Here is a 27,819-nt window from a genome sequence, read left to right on the forward strand (position 1 = left end):
TAATCACTAAATTTAGCACATGACATCAATGACTAAGCTATATAAGTATTCAACTATATATAATTGTTAATATTTATGATTTAAAGACATAATTCTTTATAACAATTTTTCTTTTATGGGAATTATGCATTAAAATCACAAAAAGCATGAAAAAAACATTGTTTTTCATGTGGATCGGCAGTCCTGAATCGTGACCCAGTTGGGGTCCGATCAGGGTTGACTCGAGTGATTCCCGAGTTGACTCAGCGGGTTTGCCAACTATGCTTCTGAGGATTATCATGACAATATCATGGTAAGGACTGGAAATCATTCAATTCCTGTTGAAGTCACGATAGATTTGGCTTGCACTGAAATTGATCAGGTCAGATTGGGCTGTATTGACACCAATGGGTTTAAAAGACAAAAGACCCATCCTGACCTAGATGGGTATGGGTTAGCACAGGTTAGAACTTGTGTTTGATCTAGCTTGAGCCCATTCATTAGGTTGTAGGCAATGCCAAGTTATTTTACAAGCAATCATTTATCAGAATTTTATATTTAGATGGATTAAGGAATAAGGAACTCTCTTATTTCTCAAAGAACTTGTACATTTTACTCTTATTTTATGTTTTATTTAGCATCTTCCTATATAACAAAATATATCATAATAATTATGTATAATGTTTTGGGTTAGGTCAGCTTCAACTCGGTTTTGCATGAGGACCACTTAAACCAAATCGAAACTCTAATGGGTCACCATTTTGAACCCACACCCAACAATATACCAACTTGGATTTGGGCCAAGTCAATCAGTGGCTCATAGATTGGGTCAGTTTTTGCTAGTCCTAATCATGATACTATCTCAATATTTTCATTTTGGATTTCTCCTTTTATTTTGAGAAATCCTTTAAATTCAACAAAGTACTCATACATGTATGTATGCTTGTGTCTGTGTTAGCTCAGCAGGTCACAAGTAATGGTCTTCATTAAGCCCACCATCTTTTTTGTGCAATAAATCCATGGAATCTAAATTTATTGTGTTAGAGATTAAAATAATTTCTATTTTAACCATACATCTCCCTAAATAACCCTCTTGTCAAACCTTGTTTATTTTATGCGCATATACACACATGCAAAAAGCTACTTATGCTTTAATAAATCATCAAACATATGCTATAATACGCCATTTAGCAATTTTATCATTATAAAGATACACCATAATATGGAATAAAATCTGAGCAGCGACTGGCTGACTGCGATAGCATCTAAAATCAAGCCAGATAGTCTTACTATTAACAGTATGAACTAGGGTTACCGGAAACGCTATATGACTCAGGGAAGCAAACACGTTTCAGAAGCGTGAAACGTGTCACTTCTGAAATGCACGGGGAAGCGACCCTTTTAAATGAGAAGCATGTTTTCCATTTATGGGGAAGCGTACTTTCCATTATTGAAAACAATGAAAAGCTCACTTCCTAATATTAGAAAGTGAGTTTTCTTTTTTGGGGGGGTTTGGAGTCTTTAACAAATTTTTTTGTTACCCCAATATCAGGAAAGCTCGATTCTTATTCGCTTCCCACTCGAATATTAGGTCGCTTTCCTCTTCGCTTCAGATTCGCTTCCTAGGTCCCTTCACTTCTCGCTTCTGAGACTATTCTCGGTTCGCTTCTAAGTCGTTCCGCACTTTCTGGTTCCTAAAATTTTAGAAATGCCTCGCTTCCCGCTCCCTCGACTGACAACTCTGGTATAAACTACAAAAACATGGGTGCTTTTCTAGTGCAAGTGCAGGAAAAGAAGATCATGAGAGAAAAACTGCTACAACTTTACACGTAGTAAAGCTCACCACCAACATTTACTTGGTTGGGATAATATATGCATCCTTCAACGCGTAGATGGGCTGGGGATCAAACATGTTCATGACATGAATTTGGCCTTGCTTTCTAAGATGACATGGATGGTTGCTATGAAATCTACAAACCCATGGTCTCGATTGGTAGTGATTAAATATCAGAGGATGGGTTCTGTTTGGGTTAGAAACAAATGACCTGGAGCATCATAGGGATGGAAGAGTGTGTTAGGGAGCATGGATATTTTGCAAGCTGGGGCTGGTGGCAAATCGGGGATGGCACGATGGTGGAGTTATCCTCTTGTGCTGCTGTGCAGTTGTTGGAAGAGGATGCAAGGTGTCAAAGCAGGTTAGTCGCATTGCCAATGTGGTTAATGCTCAGTCACATTCTAAAGGGAGACCTGATGTTCTGCAATGGAACTTGGAGGATTCTAGCACTTGCAAACAGGTATGGGAGGTCATTAGACTGAAAGGTGAGCCATTTTCCATGTATATCTGGCACAAATGTCATATTCCTCGAGCTGCCATCACTCTGTGATTCACCGTCGATGCAAGATTCCTGACTATGGAGAGACTTAAGCATATTGGAGTCTCTCTGCCAGCAGATGCTCACTCTGCTGCAAGGAAGAGGAGATCATTCAACACATCATGGTGGAATGTATCATTGCAAAAAAGATGTGGTGCAGAACGATTTTCTACTTTGGAAAAAAGAAAGTCCCGAATCTTAATCTCAAGGAGATGTTGCTTTGGTGGGGGAGACATGGATTCAAAGAAAAAGACTTGCAAAGGGAGTGGCTATGTGCCTTCCAAGTTATAGTCAGGAAAATGTGGGAGATGAGGAACAAGATTGTGTTTGAAGGAGCTAATTTCACAAAGGAACAAATTGAAAATCTGATATGAATGAGAACAGGATCAATGTGCTCAGACTTAGCAAGGATGCTAACCACCAAGTCCATCAGAATTGGATGTATGCAGACCGTTGGTGCCCACCGTGTGAAGGATGGATAAAAATAAATGTTTACAGCATCTTTCACCATCATTGGCAGATTGGGTTTTCTGTCAGAGATCATTCAGGTGATAATTTAGTCTTGGGCTGTCTTTGTGGTCATAAAGGATTGCAGAGATAATGGGAGATATGGCAAGCTATTTTGGATCTAGCTCCTGCTGATAGCCAGAAAATTATCATTGAGTCTTCCAGACGTGATATTGTGGCTGCTTCAAACATGATGTTAGAAGGGCGTGGCAATCAAAGTCACATGAGCTCTAAGGTGATGGATCAACTGTGGAAGTATGACCGTTTTCAATGTAGAATAATTTCGAAGGAGAGAAACTATGTGGCTCGAAGTCTGGCGAGGTTGGGCCTAGTTCAGGGGGGTCGGATATGGAAAGATAAACCGCCAGATTGGTTTCCCACCACAAATGACATGTAACGATTGATTCTTTGGTTGTAACTGGTAAGGGTCTGCGTAAGCCCAACTTGCCAATAAAAAAAAGTATCGGGCTGGGTTTTCAGATGCAATATGAAATTTGGGCCATCATTGTTCCCAAGAACTCTTAACATGCGAATCTCAGTAATAAGTTTTGTCCACCAGTCAGCCATGGATTTCATGACATTCACATCATCTTGCGGACTCGCGTAGAGTGAAGAAAGAAAACATATGTTTCACTCAAAACATATGTTTCACTCTAATCTTCTTTGAATGGTCTAATGCAATATCTTTGATCAAGAAATGCGAAAAAAAAAACACCAACAACAATTTCTAACTGTGAAACAAAAAATTGGAATGAGTAGAGAAACACAGAACATCTTACGATGACCAACACGGCAAAAATGCATCTACACGGCCACACACACACGCACACACACACAGGTGTCTACCTTGTCATCTGGTGGGGTTTGAGTGGTGACAGGAGACTTCATGCCCTTCGCCATGGAAAGCCTTCTTCTGCGGGATGATGACGATGATGGCAATAGTGTAGAAGATTCGGGTCTGCAAAAATGGAGGGGTGGAGGAAGATGTGCAAGGGAAGAAGGGAGAGAAGGATTCTTGTTTAGTCTTAGAGAGAGAGTGGACGGGAGGGACAGGGCGAGAGGGAAAAACATCTTTCCTTTTTTATATATTTTTATTTTATTTTTTCTCTTTCCTGAGAGAGAGAGAGAGTAGCATATGTACCAGAGAGAGAGAGAGAGAGAGAGTAGCATCTGTAAGCGAAAACAGACCTCAAATAGGATGAAGTGCAGGTATCTAAATTACCAAAATAGCCTTTCATATGATTAAAAGAATAAAAAAAAACTGATATTCCAACAGAAATGATTTATAAGGCTCATATTGTGGTTTCTGGCACTTCTCACCCCCCCCCCCCCAAAAAAAAAAAAAATTTTTTTGTGGCTCAGGCACTAAACATAATGAATGGATTGTGGTATGATTTGTTACTGTTTATTTCATAGAGAAACCGCATTAAAGATCCAAGTTCTTGTCGCGCTGGTCTTAACCTTTAGTACTTATGAACTCCACCCAAGTGGCATAATACTCTGTAGTTGGCACCCCCTCAACCCTCAAAATGTCTTTGGTTTGCCCTGCAGAAGGATTGTCCTATGATTTAAGAGTTGCATGCCAATGCATTACGAGCATTATCTAGTTGCTATGGCGTGAAAGAGAAAGACTTGGTCAAGATCGTGGGAGGCTTGTTCCGGCTGACATAAAAGACTTGGTTAACTCTAACCAAGCTCATGCTGCCCAAGTTACTGTAGTTTTTATTCAAGCAAACTGGAACAATAGTCATAATGAGCAAAATTTGTAGTACAATTTTCTTAAGTGGTGATCCATGAGAATTAACACGGTGACTGGATGAAGGCCAGGTTTTACTTAACTAAGTTTGCCTCAAGCCCCATGATGGGTTGACTAGGTCTGTTGTTGAGTCATGACCAACAATGAGAGAGAGAGAGATTTGTGGTATTTTGGTAATTTTAATAAAAGCTGGGTAATAACGTAATTAAACATACTTATCATCAACTTTGCCTTGTGGGACAAATTAAGCCACGTAGAGAGAGAAAACCGAGTCACTTAATGGGCTCCCTTCCTAATGAGGTAAAGCTCAGGGTAGAGGATACAACCACACAGCCTGATGTGCTCCCCAATCATGATAAAAGCAACAATAGCTCCATGCGTCAGCGTCATTCGATCCTGGGTCTTCACACAGGACCCCGATGACCACATGAGTAAACCACTGGGGTGGGAGAGAAAGTTAAGTTAATATAACTTAAAAAGCGTTAGTTAAGTATTTTTTATGAAAAAATGTAAATTTTTAAATTTTTAATATTTATGAAGATTATGAGCTATTGCTTTTAAAGCCTTAAAAAAATCTAGTTTATATATCAAAATAGGATGATTCAAGAGGGGGTTCTTATAAAACCAAGCATGTAAAACGTATGGTTAGATTGAAGAGAAAAGAACAAAAAATCTATGAAATCAGGGTTCACACATTAGTTCTCATATTCCAGTGGCTATATATATCAGGAAACCGGCCAGGCCACTATCCTATGTCCCAATAGCAGTTGGTCAAAAAAAGTGATAAAAAAGACAAAATTGGTCTACATACTAGAAAAATAAATAACAGATTAAGAGAAAAAAAAGCTAACACTAACCTAGAAGAATACATTTGGCTAACTTAGTCTAAACCTAATGGGTCCATGAGTATATACCAAACCTAAAATACAGAATACACATCGGTACACATCTAATATCTTGGAATACAAAACAAATGAAAAATACAATAAACAAATCTTACAAGTATACTTACTCAAACAGGTCGGAGGCATTGTAGGTTCCAACGTTGTAATGCACGTCTGTAGGGTATTGCTGCATGTTGGAAATTATACAAGTTAGATATTGATAATTAAGAACATATTCCTTCATTCTTCATGTCGTCTGACCTCTTCCTTCTCAAATGGTTTCTTAGATCCATAGGTGTGAATGGTAAATTCTCGCAACCACCATCTATGTGCGCGCACAAATTGTATGTCTTCCTTTGTGCAATGCCAATGCTATAAGCTATTTCAGCAATTGCAGCATGCACTTCAGTTACTTTAAGATGTGTCCTTAACATAGGAGTCATAAATGAAGGGGCTAATTCATGGTTATGATTATTGATTAAAGAATGAACTACATATTTCTCATTCGGAAGTCTTCTTAACACCATTCTCGCTGGACAACCACATCTTGAATCTGGCTTGCTCCTTGTTGGATTTCCACTTGACTTCTTCCAACCTTGCTTACAACAAACATATGCCTTTCTCACCATGACACCCTGTGCATTTTTTGCCCAAAACTACCTTCTAACATTGAATCTAAGTTTTAAGGCATAATCATTGTAAAATTTGTATGCAGCTTCCTCATTATTAAACTGCATTTCCTCTACAGGAACAGAGTCAAGTGTACTATCATGTAGACTTGAGGTGTGTGCACCTTTGTCAAGTGCACTATCATGATCGTCTGCCTCATTATCAAATTGTATTTCGTCTGCTGGAATATCATTATCGAATTGCATTTTGTCTACTGGAATATTCAAGTCTAGAGTGAATCCAATGCCTACACCCTTCTTATCATGTGCATCATTAGTGCACATATTCACTTCTTCAAGTGCATCGATAGTACGGATGTCCGTTGCACCATGCATTTCCAGTGATTAAGACATATCATCTTCACTGCAACTAGTTGATATGCCTAACACTGTCATGAGCAAAATATCAATTTATGTTAGCCAACACATACGTTTACTATGATTTATTCAAGATGCATATAACAACGGCTACCAATTAGTTAAGCAAGTCAAAAAAATGATTAAATGAATCACAGTATCAAAGCAACAACATAATAGCTTACAATTAGATAAGAACAAACAAAACCATATCTCACAAATTGACACTAGAAAACATATAATATCTTACAAATTGATATATGACAATTCAACATAATATATTACAAATCGATATACGACAATTCAGCATAATATCCTACAAATCGATATACGACAATTCAGCATAATATATTACAAATCGATATTAACAACCATTTACCATATCTCACAAATCGACACTAGAAAACACATAATATCTTACAGATCGATATACGACAATTTAACATAATATATTACAAATCGATATTAACAAATAAAACAATATCTCACAAATCGACACTGAAAAACACATAACATCTTACAAATCGATATACAAAAATTCAACATAATATATTACAAATCAAGATTAACAACCAAAATAATATCTCATAAATCGATACTAGAAAATACATAATATCTTACAATTGATATACGGCAATTCAACATAATATATTACAAATTGATATTAACAAACAAAACAATATCTCACAAATCGACACTAGAAAACACATAACATCTTACAAAAAGATATACGATAATTCAGCATAATATATTATAAATCAATATTAACAACCGTTTACCATATCTCACAAATTGACACTAGAAAACACATAACATCTTACAAATCGATATATGGCAATTTAGTATAATATATTACAAATTGCTATTAACAACCAAAACAATATCTCAAAAATTGTCAAAAGAAAACACATAATATGTTATAAATCGATATATGGCAATTCAACATAACATATTATAAATCGATATTAACAAACAAAACAATATCTCATAAATCGACACTAGAAAATACATAATATATTACAAATCGATATACGATAATTCAATATAATATATTATAAATCGATATTAACAAACAAAACAATATCTTAAAATTCGATATACGTGTTACTACAATCGCAATTTGTGTTACATTGCATATACTGAGTGAATGGACGATACCGGATGGAGTAGAGGCCCTTGCTCGCATCTGTAACCAAGCATTCTTGTCAACAGGTCCCAGCGTCTTACAAATATCTTCAAGTTTCTAACCGTCGAAATGATAAAATCTACCTGCAATAACAAAATGCCTTAATGACACTCACGATGACATACGTTCTCCAACAATAACATGATGACATGAAAAGATACTCACCATGCTTTAATGGCACTTGTTAGAATGTTTGTGCGACATTGCTTTTTTCCATACTACCTAACGAAAACGAAAAAGAAGAGATGTCTGTAAAAAGAGATGTTCGACAAATACCTCTATGATGCCCACCAATGATTGAACCAGTCGTTCAATTTATAGTTATCTCGACGAGGTAGGAACGAACTCGAGAATGTTTTCTATCTAACACAAGGCAGGAACGAGAAGGCGGCCATGCATTGTAACACAAGCTAAAAACAAAGGCGGAACGTGCAAATCTATTTACGAGGAGCAGGAGGACATTTTCATCCAACGCATATCTATCTTATGGGAGGATATTTTTGTCAAAAGCATATCTATCTTTTTTATATGTTATTTTATTATAAAGTCATCGTGGGCAACATTGGCATATGAATTATTGTGGGTCCCAAGATATTCGTTCGTACACACCGGAACACGCAAATTTGTGTTCCGGAGAGAACACACAACACCCTCTCATAGAAAACACCTTGCGTTTAAAGATTCAAGGTTGGTGGTGCCATGCTTCTGTGATGTTCAACGGACTGCAATTAGCGTTATGCATATCTCTTCACATCCACCGTAGGAGAACTAACTACCACAAATAATGAAGATGGCTGAAACCAATACAAATCCTATACACCAGTCGCAAAGAAAAGAATAGGATAATGTTACCACTAGTGAATCCAAATGTGCTAGATGATAAAGGAGACTAGATATGCAAGATGTGTGAGTACAACTTTCGAAGGAAGTCTCATTGTAGGATCTATAATGGATGAAGGCTTTCGAAGCCACCTCCAAATGTCCCTGTTGTAATTGCTGCTCATGATATGGCCGTTGCAATGACACCACCAAGAAGTCAGGAGACCGTGTCTTATCCGGCCTCGGCTAGCGATGGTGACCAGGAAGGAGTCATCATCTACTTTGGCTAGATTAGATGCTCGATGCTGCAAGCAATGGACGCTGATTAGTTGTGCAAACCAAAATCGATCCGATCAATGTCAGTACCATCTTCCCCCTCAAAGCATGGTCAGGGATCGATGATTGGCTGAAGACCTACCGTCTAGAAAGTTGAACAGACCACCAGATCGTCCAACCCTCTCCAAGTGTGGGGATTTTGAGGAACCATCATTGGGAGGGGAGGCTCATTTTTTCCAATAAGATATTATTGGAAAATTGCTTGCATGGGAAAGACATGTTTTAAGTATTGCCTTTAAGGGACCCAATCAAATTGCACAAGCTCCCTTAAAAAGTGGGCTTTTGATATGGAAAGCTCAAGATCATTTATCCATCTTAACGATCCAGGAAGATCAATACACTGCTTACTTTTGGGAAGCTTCTGGGACCGTTCGTTGCCAAACACTTATCACCTCTCTTCCCTAGAATGGGGGTTTGACTTCCCATATGAAACAACACTGAAGCATGTTATATGCCCCCCCCCCCCTCCCAAAGATGTACTGTAGCAAACGTTTCATGTTTTGGGGTTCGAATGAGCGCCACATATATAAGCAAGTGGAGCTCGTATCCCCGTGTGTGTCAGTATCAATTAGCATCAGAGTCTGATATAGTTGTAAAGACTTAAATACCCTTTCTTGCCATAAAATGATGATTCTAGAAAAATATAAAAATATCATCCATCCAGAAAAGGAAGGATGATCTTAACTCTTTAAAGTCCAAACATTCTGTTTTCGCCCTAAGTAGTAAACTCCTCTTCTGTAACAGGAGCTCCTCACAATATTTTGCCCTAAACGTTCTGGATTACCCTTTGACAATGCACCATCTGCTGTAACAAGAGTTCCTTTTGATGACACACCCTTTGTCGTCATCTGCTATCATCGGAGCACCCTTTGTCTTTATCTGCTGCCACTAGTGCATCCTTTGTCGTCGTTTATTGTCGTCGGAGCACCCTTTGTCATCATCTACTACTGTCAAAGCACTCTTTGTCGTCGTCTGCTCATGAGAAATAGTTGAACTACTAGAGGAATCGATATTCTGTCTATTATTCAACATGATACCAGGATGCAAGCGTCAAACTGAGTAGACATATAATAACGATTTACAACAGAGATAATGGTGGCAGCGTCAAACTGAGTAGACAAAGAGCAACGATTTACAACAAAGATCAGATCAGAGAGTAGCGATTTACAGTAAAAATCAGATCAGAGAGTAGCGATTTATAGTAGAAATTAGATCAAAGAGTAGTGATTTACAATAGAAATCAGATCAGAGGATAACGATTTACAGTAGAGATCACATTAGAGAGTAGCGATTTACAATAGAAATCAGATCATAGAGTAATGATTTACAATAAAAATCAGATCAGAGAGTAATGATTTATAGTAAAGATTAGATCAGAGAGTAACGATTTACAATATAAATTAGATCAGAGAGTAGCGATTTACAGTAGAAATCAGATCAGAGAGTAGCGATTTACAGTAAAAATCAAAGTAGAGAGTACAAATTTATAGTAGAAATCAGACCAGAGAGTAGCGATTTACAACAAAGAACAAATCTGATTTCTATTATAAATCGCTACTCTTTGATCTGATCTCTACTGTAAATCGCTACTTTCTGATATAATTTCTATTGTAAATCGCGACTCTCTGATATGATCTCTACTGTAAATCGTTACTCTCTAATTTGATTTCTACTGTAAATCGCTACTCTATAATCTGATTGCTACTGTAAATCGCTACTCTCTGATTTAATTTATACTGTAAATCGCTACTCGCTGATTTGATTTCTAATGTAAATCGTTACTCTCTGATCTGATTTCTACTGTAAATCGCTACTCTTTGATCTGATTTCTATTGTAAATTATTACTCTTTGATCTGATCTCTATTGTAAATCGCTACTCTCTGTCTACTCAGTTCGACGCTACCACCATTATCTCTGTTGTAAATCATTATTCTTTGTCTACTTAGTTCGACGCTTGCACCCTGGTATCATGATGAACGATAGACAGAATATCGATTACTCTAGTAGTTCAACTATTTTTTACGAGTAGATGATGACAAAGGATGCTCCAACGGCAATAGACGATGGCAAAGGGTGCTCCGACGGTAGCAGACGACAACAAAGGGTGCTCCGATGGTAGCAGACGACAACAAAGGGTGCTCCGACGGTAGCAGACGCTAGCAAATGGTGTGTCATCAAAAGAAGCTCTTGTTACAGCAGATGATGCATTGTCAAAGAGTGATCCATTGGCAGCATAAGAATTTACTGCTTAGGGCAAAAACAAAACGTTTGGACTTTTTAAAGAATTACGATCATCCTCCCTTTTCTGGATAAAAGACTTTTTTGTTTTTTTCTCGAATCATCTTTTCATGGTGAAAATGGCAAAAAAGGATACTTAAGTCTTTGCAACCGCACCAGACTCTGATGCTAAATGATGCTGACACACATGGGGATACGAGCCCCACGTGCTTATACATGTGACGCTCATTCGGACCCCCAAACACGTACTGTAGCAAACCCTGCATCTTCGGGGGAGAACACACAACACCCTCCCAAACAACACACCCCTTACTTGATAACGAATGGATCCACCCCAAGTACAGACCTTGTGACTCCAAACCCATTAGCTCGAATCGATCCCCGTATCCGAGATGTGGATAGATCTGGGACAGATCCACAAACTGGACCCAGTACAGCTTATTGGGACAAACCAGGACCTGATATAGCCTAATGGGACATACCTGAACCCGGTTTGGAATGATTGCTTGGTCACCATCCCCCATCCAGCACGTTGGAGGTTGTCGAAAACTGGGATCCCTTTGATGATGAGTGCATGGTAAAGGAGATCCTTGATGCCATAAGATTGAAATTGGCGCCCTCTTCATGCTCGTCGATCATAACAAAAATGAAGATGATGCAGAATCAGCTTCTTTCGAAGTCGATAGCAACTTAATGGACACCCCTCATCGCTAGAATGCTAAAGGGTTTTATCGTATCCAATGAAGATTATGATATGGAATGCCCGTGGGCTTTGTGGGAACGAAAAACAACTCTTTATCTTGAGCATCATTGCTCAAAAGAAACAGGATACCCTTCTCAATCAACATCACAAGGGGCACATGCACGATCAAGAGCGTTCGCAAAGCATAAAAAAAAGGACAATGGTTTTTTAATTTTTAAAAAATTAGAAACTATTTTTTGATATTTTAATATATAAAATATTTTTCATTGAAATATTTTTAGTAAATATTAAAATAATATTATAACAAAATTCATAAAACATCAGAATCGTGTCATTGAGTCATAGCTAATGTCTGATTCGTGAAACACATGATATGCCCTCTAAATGGTGCTTAAAATAATATAATAGAGAGATATATATGGAAACGTTGGGTGTCTCTTAGATGAGAGGGTGTTGCGTGTGCACCCCCCGAACACGCACTGTAGCTACAGTGCGTGTTCCTGGGGGGAACATATAACCTGCCCGCCTTTAAATGGAAAGAGGACACAACTTTGTCTTGGATGAATAACGTCTGGACACTCACACACATCCAAAAATAGAAAAATTAGTCAATTTTCGTAATGATACTGTATAAAAATAGATGAATGACTGAAGTTTAGAGCAGTTCTTTCACAAAAATAAAATAAAATTAAAAACTGAAGTTTAGAGCAAGTATCACACAAGCATATATAGATGAACATGGAGTCAAAACATAAGAAACAAACTATTTAATTCAAGCTCATAATGTGTACAACCTTGGCCGCATGTTACAAAAGCAAACTCAAAAATATGAAGTGATGGGAATATCATTTACATATAGCTAATGGTGCAGCACCAAAACTATGAGCATGCCATGATAGAAAAATTTCCTAGCCGCTCTTGCTCATCTTCTCATGCTATTGATGATATCCTTGGATCTGAAATATAACAAATAACTGCATACGCCAAGACATATCACCTGCTCTAGCTGATAATACAAGTTACCGCCAAGATACTACATGAAGTAATAGATCAAAGTTTCCAAGCATACAGACACCAAATCAAATGAAAATTTTCCGTCACAAAACTACCAACCAGAAAATAACGCTTTGAGAATAGCCTTGCTCACTAATATATACAATTAGAAACTTAATTAGTCATTCCTGAAGTTGCCTTCCCCAGCGAGTGCGAACCCAGAGCTAGTAAAGGTTTCTACAATTTGAGAATTTTAAATTGTCGGCTTCAACCCCAAGATACTGGAAAGGAAGGCTAGCCTCCACAATTTGGAGTGAAGGGTTGCACTTGTTTTGGAAGAACTGATCTGGGTTCAGGCTGGATTGGAGTAGCCTATCCAAGAAAGACCAATCACCATTAAATTTATCTGGCTCCATCACACCACTGGTGGTTAGCTTCATCAGATTTTGGGAACATTCAATGCCCACGGAGTTGGGTGAAATTGATGGTGACTGCATAAATGGTGCAACTCCAGGCTCTGAGCTAAGAAGCTGGGGCAGATGAATGCAATTCTCAAAGGAGAAGTCATATTGTGCAGTGGGGTTTGGCTTATGCTGCAATGCATAAAGCCCACTTGGCTTTTGAACATTTGAAGCATCTTGCTCCTGGAATGCTTCTTCCTGGAACCGTCTTGGATGGTTCTTTTTCTTGAAAACCCTACAAACCACCCATCCATCTTCCTGCAAGTAAGATAGACCAGCTGGCGATTAGATGAAGAAAACAGTGGGTGGAAGATATCTATATATATCAGAAAGTTTTTAGTGCGGATGTGCATCCAATATTAATGAGTCAAAACTCACAAGTGCAAGTTGTTTTGACTTAATGAGATCTTGCAGATGCATTAGGCGTGGTTGATTTATTAGGGATCAACTCTTGGATCATTTTTTTTGACAAAATATATATTTTTGTCAATCATGAAAATTTAATGCATTTACGGCCATTGATTTTTGAATCACAGGAAAAACTTGCACATTAGTCGAAATCGAATGATTCAAAAGCGATCCCCACTAACAGGCCATGTAAATCACATCCAAGCGCAGGGTGAAATTCACTTGAAGACGTATGAGCAATGAAATATCGCTTATTTCAACATACATACATTATATATATATATATATATATATATATATATATAGAGAGAGAGAGAGAGAGAGAGAGAGAGAGAGAGTCACCAGAGCATCTGTGTTATCATCTAGGCGATACTCATGCATGATCCAATCGGTTTTTTGTCCATGGGGAGCTCTACCAGTGTAGAAAACAAGAGTCTTTCTCATCCCAATTCTCTTTGAGTTACTGAGGTGAATGGCCTTGTCCCTCCCTGTTGCCTTCCAAAAACCAGCGTTGGTTGCTCTATTTGCCCTCGTTCCTGTTGGATACTTCTTATCCTTGTGGCTGAAAAAATACCAGTCATTCTGTGGGCCCGTTCCTATTCTGCATTTATCTGAATCACAAAAAAAAGAAAAGAAAAGAGGACTTTCAACATTTAAACGTCCAAGAATTTTTATCATCTTAGAAATGAACATTCACTTTTGAAAAAAGTATCAACTGCTGTATGATGACCACCCTTCACATTCACTTTTTTTTCTTTGGAAGAAAGAAAGTATCCTTCACATTCACATTAATCCAATCAAATTTTAAGTGGCAGCAATACTTATATATCAATCACACGTATAAGAAACTCTTTAAGTTCCTTTTTGAAACATAGAAAAGGTAAAGTAGGTACAGCTTTATTTTTTTTCTTGTTTTAATATAAAAGGAGGACCTTATATTGAAAATGAGAAACATGGAACACTATATTAGCCGTATATGCATTCACATGCATCCCATTCTTTCTTATCTAAAATAGTTTACATTACGTGGTTTTTAAGTGCTTTGAATAAAATGAACCACGCTCAATTCAAAATAACATGACTATCAATCAGGATAACTAAAATGGTGGTGTCATTTCTAGCTATATTGGGCAGCTATGCTTGAAAAAAATCAAAGGCATGCAGAGAAGAGCCTGAGCTCTCTATATTGCAAAAGGATGCTTGTGGTGTTCATAAATTATGATTTTGCTCACTTACAAGAGAGATCATTTCAATACCTAAATCAAGCACATTCTGGCCTGCTGACAAGTACCTAATCCTGAGGCTGCTTCTAGAATGAACATGTAATTTCCTATCCACGTATCATTTATAAGTGAATCTTCCAACTGGCAATGATATAAGTGCAGATATTTTTTGGTCTCATGAACTTTTTAGATAGACAAATCTAAAACATATAGTACCACAACTATATGAAGAAGAAAGATATACTGTTTGCTATATCCTGCAAGAGTGATATTTACAAATGATAATACACACTCAATGAATTCATGCCTCTGCCTCATGCACCGGATCCTTATTAACTTTCGACGCATGTCCCTACATGTGGACTCCAAAATATCCATAAGAGAGAAGGGAACAGAAATGGCTTAGCAGAAAAATCCGCTGTCATGGTCATTCTCAGGTCCAAACTGCAAGTGCCTTGCATGAGAGAGAGAGAGAGAGAGAGAGAGAGAGAGAGAGAGATTTTCCAAAAAAATTTCCTTTCCTTTTTCCTCTTTTACCTTTAAGATCCCAAGGTTCAAGTTTATTTAGATCAATATCTCTGATGACATCCAAGTCAATGACTTCATAGGCCACCTTCTTCCTCAAGTAATAGTAGAGAAGCTCTTCATCAGTTGGGTGAAACCTGAAACCTGGGGGAACAGACAGCTGCACATTTCCATCCATCATCGCTCAGACCAAGTGCGAATCCTACACAAATTTAAAAGATAAAGTTCAGCTCAGAGCTCTCATAGAGACAACAACCAAAAAACAGCAACACCAGCAATAATAATGAAGTAAAAGTTGAGGAAGAGTTTAAGCACTTGTTCTTAAACTTCCAGCCAAGACACACAAACCACAGGATAGGAAAATACAAGCCAAGAAAGGTGACAAAACAATCGTCAATTACTAACCAAGAGAGTAAACTCTTGAACCAAAGAAGGAATAACGATTCTAGCAGACTGAGATTGACTACAACTATATATTTAAAGTTGTTCAGTGTATATCTACTATCATCTAGGTATTCTAATAATAAAATATTAGAAAAAGGGTTTTGGGTTGCATTGACCTGTCTTCTTAAGAAGTGAAACTTTCATTAAGAACAGTTGTGAAAGAGGTGATGCAAAGTTCAAGATCAAGACTGAGTTTTTGCTGCGAGCATTTCACTTAGAACCATGAAGAAATGAACATCTAATAGTCAAACGGTGGGATCTGTCTGTGTATGCTAATCCCGAAGATCCTCACAAACAAAATAGAAGGATCCGTCCTACTAATCCCAAAACCCTGAAAGGTAAATCCAGAAAACAAGAAAGCGAGAAACCCGCTTCTGCTATTCCCCAAAACCTAAAAGACAAAACAAAAACTCCAAGAAAAAAAGAACTCTGAAAGTCTGACCAGCCAAGCACCAAAAACCTTATAGAGAAAACAAAAACACAGCCCTGAAACCCTAAAGATACAAATGATCTTCTTCCATTTCTTGCAACATCAGAAACTCAGTCACCACCAGACCCAAAACTCCAATAGTATGCCTATATGACAGGAACCAAGATAAACTAGAAAGAAGAAGAAAGAGAAGAAGAAGAACCGGAGAAGTAGGATTAATGGTCTGCACCAACCTCCTGAAGAGCAACAAAGAGGAAGGAGCAATATCTGAATCCTTTGCCTGACCATGCAACCCATATAAGCATTAAAAAATCATAACATTAAAATAGGTAGGCAATATAATTTCTATTTAAAAATAATATGAGAGAGAGAGAGAGAGAGAAGTTTTGTCTGGAGTGCAGGGGACCAGCCAGAAAATCAGCTTATAAGAAGAAGAGAGAAAGAGGCAAGGCTGGCATGGGAATCATACCATTCCTTTGCCTAGTCAGAGGAATGAAGGATTTTTTTTTCATTCATTCCTTCCCGTTACACTCTCAACTCCTATATATTTCTTTATCTTTATATTCAGTTTACTAAGTTTTCTTTCTTAAAAAAAATCCTTTTCTAATTTCTACACAAAGAAGGCTGTTGAAAATGCCCTTGTTTCCATGAGAACTACCAAATAACCATTGGGTATACGACTTTTGTCAATTACCCCAAACACCAACATTTGGCCTATAATAAGGGACCTCAGCTGGAGGGCTGTCAACGGGTCGGGTACCCGAGAGCACCTAAACCCCAACTAAAGAACAAGCACTCAGGCTCAGGTTAGGTTAGGTTGAGAGAATGGAATCTCAAACACCAACCATATAATTTAAAGGATCATTAGAATAATAAAAATATAAAAGAAAATCACTTGGTTCAACTGAGTCAAGTTGGATATCCAGCAAATTAAAATATAAGCTCAAACCTGACCCACATGTTACTCTGGTCAAGTTGCCGATCTGAATAATATTTGGATATCTGATTTTGGGTTGGGACAAACTTGACACATTGGGCGCCCTATCTCAGCCTTTTTACAATCTCTCTCTCTCTCTCTCAAACACACACATGTATGGCTGGAGCCTTTGTAGACCTAAAGCTCAGAATGACAAAGATTGCGATATTTATGAAAAAATTACAAAAATATCAGGATTTTTTTGTAAAAACATAAATAGTATGTTTTAAACACAGATATTTATGTTTTGACGGTTATTTATCATGAAAAAATCATGTGTTTTTTATTTTATAAATATATTTTCAAAAATTTCTATTTCGTTCAAGTTTTTGGCTGCCGATATTTTGCCGCTTTAAACTTTTTTTGGCTATGCTAAAGCTTCAACAGACTTTAATGGCACTCATGCAGGATTTTCAAATGTTTGGGCTCATTGCCCATACCTTGTTTGCTGTGCACTTGAACACAAGTTGTAATAGAAAACAAAACCCTAAAACTGTGTGTCTCTTCCACGTGGGAACCCCAAACACTTCATGTAACCCTAGAGGTCTCCCCGCTCCACGTAGACTAATGTGCATTCAATTCCCCTCTTTAAATGCTTGACCGAAGGGATTCTCACGCAGTTGATCACCCCGGTCAACACGCACTCATGCCCATTGACCAAACGAGTGCCAAAAAGCCTTTATATATTTATTTTACCAAGAAGTTCAGTTTTTTTTTAGTTTCATATGGTGCTAGGGTTATAAAACTGCCATTTGCCGAACTTGCTTTTTGTTGGTTGTGAGAAGCTTGGATGGATGTGGTCTTGTCTTGAGCTACTTCGGATCTTTTTCTCTTGCATTATTTGACTTAGCTTGCTTGATGTTGACACAACCAGGCTCACTCTAAGTTGCCTAATGTGTGCTTATGGTTCACCCAAGGCGTGGTTAGGTGATCAGGCCCGAGTACTTTACAAAGTACTCAGGCCACACAAAACACAAAAAATCAGAAATGCGTGCAGACATCCTTTGAAGAAAGCAGAATGACCCACTAGTTTATGTCCATGGAACACGACACGTAATAGGGCTCAAGTGATTCACCAAAATGATAAGACCTTACAAGCTTTCCCAAGTGTTAGTATAGTGTGATGTTTTTGCCAATCGGGAAAGATAGTTCATTGTTAGTCTTTGGACTATGGAAACTCAACCATCCAACTGTAGTATGGATGTCTTATATTGGACTGACTAAATTTCATTTAGCTGCATTGGTAAAGCCAAAACCACATTTGATTATAAATAGATGCAAATATGGTTTTGATTTTTTTATGACAAAATCTGACAAATATCTAAACTTTATGGATATCTGAATCCATTTACATATAAAAAAGTAGATATAAATTGAGTTTTTCACCATCAGAATCCAAATTTGAATTCGCTTTGTCAACATATTAGTCGAATATGGTATTGGCCATAAGCAATACCAAGAATCTAAACTAGGGTGAGCACAAACTACCTTCATAAAAGTATAGCTATACAAGAAACCAAAACAAATAACATAAAGAAACCCTAAAATCACGACAGAAATAACACATGGAATCAAGATTATTGCCAATTGAAAAAACACAAAGAAAAATCCCAAAATCCCAAAAAAAGCAAACATAAAATCATGATTATTGCTAAATAAAATGTTAATTACAAAGAACAGAAAACAAACAAAGAAAACTATCAAAACCCTAATTAGACATTTATGCCATTAAAAAAATGCAAATCAAAAACCAAAATCCTATGCCAATTGATAAAAAAGCCTATATATTTTAACCAAAATTGATGTAGTGCATCCGGGTGAACTCGAGTCCGGTCGCCCGAACCCAGCTCATGACTAATGTGAGGAGTTCAAAACTCTATTTTTAAATAATTAGGTTTATTATATATATATTTATATTATTAAGATAGTTCTAATGGCTATTAGAATTTGTTTAGGTCGTCGGAGGGTGTTGCTGGTTTTATAGGTAGTTTTTCAATTTTTGTGATTTTATTTTTAGTTTCTTTTTTTTTGTGGCTAAAAAAAACCAGCCAAGCTGGATCTAACCTTGAGCGGGTCTGGACCCAGCAGCCCACGGGTTGGATTTAGCTAATCTAGATGGGGGCACTCATGTGCCTCCTACCCGTTGGACTCCAAGGATCCACTATTGGGTCCTTGGGGGATGGTGCTTGAAAATTTGAGAAAGAGCGAAACATCATAATGTCTCTCCCTCTCTATTCTTTCTTCCTCTCTCTTTCTCTTTCCCTTTTTCTTTGGTTTTAAAAGGGTGTTAACATTTTTAGATAGTATGTTGTTTTTGTGTGCTGAAAAAAATTTGTTAAGACTCCTCTTGTTGAATCACCCTTGAGAAGACCTGATTGTAGGTGCTTTCATTGTACTCTCGTTGGTGACCTCGTGAAGATGCACCGATGAACAAAGTTGCTACATGAAAAGGTGGTCGACTCAGCGGCCAATAGTCTAGATGGAGCTGCATTGGTGCTAAGACATGAAGGATTTGGCCGACATTCATCGGGAGCTAAGAAATTCCTACACACTCTTTTTTTGTTTTTATTAATTTTAGATTTTTGTTGTTTGCGTAAACTTGTTGATCTGTGTTAAATTATTGCTGACGTGATTGCATTTGATTCAAATTGAATTAAATATATTTATGGTTTACTAAATTTCAGTTTCTTAAATTAGTCTTATAAAAACTTTCTTCAGATTCGATACTTTGTGATGTGTTTGCAAATGAATTGATGTGAATCTGATTTTTAATTTTTGTAATTGAATGTATGACTATTTGAAATTGTTTTACATGTATTTTCATAAATTTTCTGTGTTGAAATAAATAGAAAATACCTTGTCAAAATTTTGTTTTTGACACGCTCATAAAGTGTTCAGTGAAAGGCCTCAATGAACCCAAGTTCTTTATTTAAATCTGAATTTTTTGCTACATCTCTAATATATATTTAAATCATATTTGCATGCATTAGAATTTTATTTTGGGTTCATTTTGATGTCTAGATCTACGTTTTAAAAATTCAGCCATAGTCATTTTCGGTTTTGCTTAGGTTGCACGTGTGTGCATTTTTTGCGTCATTAGGTGTTCGTTAGTTTAGTTTTAGGTTTAGCTTAGGTGCATACACTACTTGTGTACGTTGCTGTTTAAGAACAAGTTTGTGACCCATGTCCCTATTAGGTGTTGCTATCAAGTGGTATCAGAACCAAGTCTGTCAGGTTTCCCAATTCAGCACAGTTCAACTATACATAATGCCTAGTGAGAGGTGTGGACGTAGTCCATACATGAAACATAAATTAAATGCTACGCATACCATACATGTGCAACATGGTGAGCTTCAAAAAGACTTGGATGCAATCACACTCTAATTAGAGATTTTGGAAGCATGCCAATGTGCCAACAGTGGAAAGAAGACCCTCCAAACGAGGTCTTCTAGTAGAGCAGCCCCTATGGTCAAGGTCTTTATTTATGCATCGCTTGCACAACCTATTGTTTATGTCCCACCTAATCAACCTGTCTATAAGACTAGCCAGAACAAGACCCCAGTTTATCCCTATATCCTGACAAAGAATATTATGAAGTGTCTTGAGTGTGGTGAAATGGGACACAAGGCATATGGATGCCCTAGTGACAATATTAAAATCTTGTTCTTTTGAAAAATGTGTTGAAAGTTGGAATGAGAAACTAACATAATACTTGTAATGCCTTACCACTTGCTGCCATTATTTTCATGTGAAAAAAAAATCTTTGTTTTATTTGCATGCTTCTAAGCGTGAAGGTGGAATTGAAATTATGGGTTTCTTGTGTATTTTCCTATTCCCTGCAAGATAGATTAGTGTCTATTAACATCATGCCTAATCAGAGATTTTATTGTATGTTCATATTTCAACCTGAATCATGCAATCAAACTCCCCACTCTCTTTGTTGTTTTCTGTTGTTGGCGTTCATACACGTTGGTAGACAATGACTAGCAGCCCAATTGTCGCTTAATTTTCTGTCATCAGTTGGACGTCATACACATCTTGGATGTTGTTTTGGATGGCCATGCTGAACTTGTTCTGCGTCAGCTAGTCCTAGCTTCGGTCCCACTTTGAGCTTAGTCCTGTACCATGCTGTTATACCTAAACTGCCATTTGAATGTGACTTAAATTTTATGTTTGGGCGTATTAACACTGAATTGTATAACCAAAACTAGCCTTATTCTCTATCATATCGAGTTGGCGATATAACAACCTCACATATTTCAACCCAAAAAATACCATTTTTTTCTAAAATGTCATAATACGACGGTCTCACCAACAGACTCGTAACAACCATACCAAGTACTTGACGGCCCGTCTGAACGCAATCACGAGCATGTCTTAGCCTTATAGTACCAGATCCAATACGAAACCACTGTCAACGAATCAGATTGAACCATTACATAAAAGAAATGATTAAACCAAGTATTTCATTATTGGCATTGCCTTAACCGAAATAAGCTCTAGAAAGTCAGTCTGCGCATGCACCAACATTTAATAGTTTCACAGAACAAAGTTCAAAATTAAAGCATCCAAATGACAAAATACTTAAGTTATTACTTATGTGAGTAAACACAAAAAAAAAATGTTGATTTTGGAAACCAATTTCATAAACTGATTTCTTAGTTAAATCTCCTGAACATATTACATTTCAAATATTACTACCATCACATACCATAAATAGAAATTTACTGAACGTTAAATAATCTCATTTCAGTATTTAACCATTAAAGCAATTATTACATTAAATAGTCATTTAAATAATCGATAATCATTAAATTTAAAAGAAACAAGTATCCCTTGGGATCATCGAAAACATCAGTGTGTACAACACCCTCCAGCATCCTGCACTTGCTCCAACCATCACATATCACCTAAAAAATATTTTATTTTGAAAGCATGAGACTTTGAAAAATCTCATTAAAATTCACACAGCTAATGCAAGATATAATACATAAAGCTTGCATGATAGACATCAATAACTAAAGAACTACATCAACTATCAACAAGACAAATACATGATTTTCACAAGATATTCATGCATCCATAATTCATAAACAAGTATGAAGTACAATCTCAAGCATTTAGAACATCAATTCTAAATGAGATCAAGATATATATTAATGAGCATGAATTCATAAAATTTTAGGAACAAGAATAACATATAGTAAAGTAAAGTGAACAAGTATATTATGTTTCACTTGATTATTTATGCCTATCGGGTATGCGTAGGACAAATACGAACACAACCCAAACTACATCGGGGTTTTATTATGCTATATTTTAATTCTTCGAGTAGAATACTGAGTCACATACTTTCCCAAGAGTGGAGTCAGACCGTGAGAGGTAGAAGCATGCTCTGAGAGAATCTACCTAGGGGCTACGACCTCAGGTCTCCATGATAACCATGATCACTCACTTATGCAGAATTCTCAGAGACATGCCCACCTAGGATAAAAGTATCAGTCTTGGTCTGTCTAAATTCTCTGGGTTGGGGGACCGTCGAGATATTTTCCCTCTCAACTCAATAGAAATAAAGGCTCAGAGAGTTTTATACCGCTTACCCTCTCTAAGGTAGACCAAAGGACTATTCCAGTTCAACATACCTCGGTAAAAGCATACCCAGAATCTTACTTAGGGTTATCTTTATTAATAAGGCCATAGGTAAATGCAACTACCATTAAGGCTAGTGCTTTGCCATCTCTCTGTTTCTTCTTTTAGAACCATAATTTTTTTAATTCATTAAGCACACAAAGTGCATATAACCATATGGGATTTCTACCCATCCTGCATGCATTTAACAAATAGTGCATCTTAAAGCATAACATGCATTCTCATAATATAGAGTCATGTCAACATGCTGTTTAGCAATTCATTCATGCAGTATCACAACATTTCAAATATTCAGGAACAAGCATGCAATAATATCATAGATATATATCATTCTGCATCCGCACATACGACCAATATGCAATAAAATCAATATGGTCATATTCATTTTTCACATGCTTTGTACTTATAAACATGCTCATAATTAGTTTATCATAAAATGACATAATTAAACTGCCATAAATGAATAGATTTATAAATCTCAATTATAATACATGTAGGAGCTTTTTTCCTCAAAAACAGGGCATTCCTACACCATAATCAAAGCAATCAAACTCACATTTATCTCCATCATAAACATTTATTTCAAATCTAATATGATTTAAAATTGAATTTATGAAAAGTTTAGGAAAAACATTAAAACATAATTAAAGCCATAAACCCAACTTTCCCGATAAGAGCTCCCATAAACCCTTACTGAGAAAATCGACCTAACCCCAATTTATATCTTGACTTTTCAGTTCTCAAATCATATTAGACCTAAATGAAATATTCATGATAACATACAAATTAAAGAACTCACTACAACTAGCCCGTAACAAAAAATACATAAATCATTTTCCTAGAGCTAGGTCCCCATAAGCCCAAATCGGAAAGACTTATACATTTCTAATTACGCTCAGTTATAATAATGCTTAACAAGATGAATACACATAACTTAATTCAGTTCATACTGCACAAAGCTTGTAAACATCACATCTCAACAACATACGTACTTGGAAGAATCAAAATCTAAGAAAGAGCTCAAAACCCTAAATCGATTTCTGAGAAATTGAGGTTTTGATTATCTCAACCACAACTCATTAAATCTTTATTAAGTGAATCATAAATTCAGATATTAAACAAGCTAAACATGCTGAATATGATCATATAAACAAATGTACTCTCTGTTGGAAACAAATAAAATAATCGATTAACAAGATAATCAAGATTTTGTCATCTCTATCAATTTCAACCTACATAGATTACTATTTAGATCGTTTCTAGATGTTTATCCTTTTATTTATGATTTAATAAAGTTTATAAGTACTAATAATATGTAGTATATGTCAAAAATATATTAAAGCCATAAGATCCAAACACGTTACCACTTAAATACAAGTATAAGTCGTCAGGGAAATTCAGATCCCTGCTGACCCATTTTTATAAAATCTTTAAGGAATAACAAAACACATAAAATCATGATATTTTTACCATGGTTATCGGTACCTGTTAAGAATACAACCCAACAAACGGATCTCAAAAATAAATAAAAATCTTTTACGAAACCCTGTTCTGACAGAGTTTCAATCCAGAATCACTAAACTGTAATATTTTTATCATATTAAAGTATTTCTTAGAATTTATATAAAATATTTTTGATGAAACCCTTTTTACACGGTATGTTATTATGTATTAACTTAAAATTTTTATAAAATATTTGAACTCATTTTTCTTGTTCGTTTATGTCTTTTATCAGAGATAGGTCAAAACAGCCCAGTAACCAAAGCAAAAAACTAGAGCTCTATTAAAATGGATGTTTCTTCCTCAATACGAATCCAAAACATGTAAAACAAGATTCTAAATTCAATACCATGATGTGTAGATCATCATAATAATTTTATTTAGGTTTTTTGGACTGATATTCAAAGAGATATCGATTTTTTTCTAAAACTAGTCGGAAATAATATATCAGTCATCACAAATTTAGATTTCTCAAAAAACATTTTTGTAAAAACTCTTCTTGAGACCATAAAACCTTTGAAATCTCATTATTTTAGATTTGTTTATATTCTATATGGATTAACTTATAAATAACATCGTCAATAATTAAGATATGACTGAATCTAATATGAAACAATGAAGAAACCCTATTTAGGCATGTTTCTCAAAATCATTTTTATAAAAAACCCATGATTCATCTTCTTTGAATCCAAATAACGATTTCTTTAACAAAGAAAACTTATATAATAGATCAAAACATATAAATATTCTGGTGAAAACTAAAATAATTCATATATGCATGCATAATTTAGGTAAAAAGTATCTACTACATAAGTCTTTAGAATCGATAGATCTTTACGCAAAATGGGAGAATCTGGTAATCCAATCTCTACACCACCAGCACCAATAAAAAAATATGCAGATTTAATGGCTGCACAACCCTACTTCAGACCTCCTAGACTTTTTAGGAGAAGAGATAGATCAAAAAGCAAAAAAAAAAAGAAAAGAAAAATAAAGAGAGAGAACTAACCTTGTTAATCCTCCTCATGAGGGCCTCTATTTATAGATGGACTTAGGAAAGAGTCTCATATCTAATATACGAGGTTAATATATATTAATCTTTAATATTAACAAAGAAATAAATTATAGTCATAATTCATTAAATTTCAAAATTAATTAAGCTAGAGAAGAAAAGTGAGAACTTTTTACCCTGATTTAGGCTCTAGTGACATCGTAATCTTTCAGGAGGCCTACAGACCCAAAGATTCAACAAAATTTGATGTTTAAATAGTCGTTTTGATAGCCTTCAAAACATAAATTGTCGTGGTGGTCTTAGATTTAATAATATGCACACAGATTGACATAAAAACTTAGTCGATGTTGAAAAATATTAATTTTTAACCAATAATTAGGCATGAACTTTGGTCGATGATAAAATGCTCAAATCAATATCAATTTGGGCATGTACATAGTCGATTTCGATGCTCTCAAAATGAGGAACATTAAGGTTGAATCTGATTTAATAGGTGAGCTATTGATCAGCCAAAATTTCTGTCAAAACAATAATGATGTTCGAAGCGTCCGACACTATTGATTCAATCCAATAATATTAGATCCAAATATCTTGAGTTATATCCAATTCAATCCATTCCTAATTAGATCCAAATCCAATATCCATAATCTAAAAATATATAAATAATTTACTTTCTTGTTTAGTCCACATATTTTAAAATTTTCAATTAATCTTGCATTATTCTTGAGACTTAATTTTATAATAATTTGAAATCAAGAAAATCAAGAAATTCAAGAAATTCAAGAATTTCAAGAAAACAAAAAAAAGTGCACTCATGTCATAGATGCACATAAAGTTCATCATTTATTTATTTTAATTGCCAAAGAAAAATCTAGGGTTTTACAAACAATATTCTTGTGCTTCACTTGTTTATATTCATCGTTGTTTAACTGAACAGTACATGTGAATGAATTCACCTACTTAAGTGTCAAAAACACGTTGAGCAATTGCTTGCTAAATTTTATATTTATAATAAATTCATATATATATATATCCTTCGTATATATATACATATATAAACTGGTCTGCGGTGTTAGTATCGTGTTGTCTTATTTCATCGTGTCAAATATATATATATATATATATATATATATCAGTATTACCATATATATATATATACATATATATATACATACCATTATTGCCTTAGATATTTCAATTACGTATCTTATATATGTATAACTATATATATTAATGTACCTATATATTTACGTATATAGTCCTTAGTTGAGTCTAGCATAGTTAGTTTTTTTTTTAAAATAACACAAAAATATTTATTTTCAAATTTTATTTCTCATTTAAAACTCTGTTGCTTCCGCATCATACACTTGACATGTACTTGTATGCATGAGACATACTCCCGTAGTTTGGTCTTCAGCATCGACTCTAGCCCTTGATTTGATTAGGATGTCATCTACATAGATTTCTAACCAATCATGGATTTGGTCATGAAAGATCCCAACCATGGACCTTCGGTAGGTTGCCCTAGCATTTTTTAGACCGAAAGGCATGACAGTATAGCAAAATGTGTCATAGGGTGTGGTGAAAGATGCTTTAGGTTGGTCAACTACAACTAGCTTAATTTGGTTATACCATGAGAAACCTTCTATGAATAAGAATATTTCATGTCTAGCAGTACTATCTACGATGAGGTCAATGTTGGGTAGGGGAAAGTCAACCTTGGGTGTAGCCTTGTTGAGGTCCCCCATAAAGTCAATACATACTTTAACTTTGCCATTGGATTTTATGACAACAACAATATTGGCTAACTGTTCTGGGTAGTCTATGTCTCGGATAAAACCTACTTTAAGCATATCATCTAGACAGACTTTGACTTAGAGTTCTACCTTTTGGTCAATCTTCCTAAGTTTTTGTTTAACATGTTTAGAATTTGGATGTAGAATAAGGCGATGTTCGACAAGTTTCGGATCTAGACCCGACATGTCTTGGTATGTCCATGCAAACATGTTCTTGTATTAGGTTAGAAATTAGACTAAGGTTTTGTCTTCTTCTGGGCTTAGTGAGGCTCATATCCTAATGACTTGAGGGTTCTCTAAGGTTCCTAAGTTGACTTCTAGGTTTTTCTTCCTGAACACTCTAGAAGGGTTCTCTTGCCTTTCAAAAATCCTCTTAAACTTAAGAAGCTCAGTGATGTCTTTAGCATACTCTCCTTCTTCCATACAATGCCCTTGATCTAGATGAAGATTTTTCTCATGCTCATGGTCTAAGAGAATTTTAGTGTTGGATTTTTGAAAATTTTAATCTTTTGAGATTTTTAAAATATCAGATTTTTTTTAGAACTTTGAATAGGAAATAGAGGTAACAACGAAAAGAGGAGTTTAGACAGACTTTT

General features: G+C 35.9%; 1 protein-coding gene and 1 pseudogene across 1 annotated transcript in view; both read right to left on the minus strand.

Annotated features, from left to right (window-relative positions):
• The window catches only part of ABCD2 (ABC transporter family protein), a 42,009-nt gene extending 37,999 nt beyond the window's left edge, over positions 1–4,010 (minus strand). The window contains exon 1 of the mRNA XM_089990258.1: positions 3,705–4,010. Within this exon, the coding sequence (XP_089846384.1) occupies positions 3,705–3,929 (225 nt within the window). The 5' untranslated portion in view covers positions 3,930–4,010. The remainder of the gene's footprint in view (positions 1–3,704) is intronic.
• A 9,013-nt stretch (positions 4,011–13,023) lies between these two features.
• LOC149814637 (protein SOMBRERO pseudogene) lies at positions 13,024–15,597 on the minus strand (annotated as a pseudogene).
• Positions 15,598–27,819: the final 12,222 nt, after the last annotated feature.

Source organism: Nuphar pumila, chromosome 15, assembly GCF_984573655.1.
Source record: "Nuphar pumila chromosome 15, dmNupPumi1.hap1.1, whole genome shotgun sequence".
In the NCBI taxonomy this organism is placed as follows: Eukaryota; Viridiplantae; Streptophyta; class Magnoliopsida; order Nymphaeales; family Nymphaeaceae; genus Nuphar; species Nuphar pumila.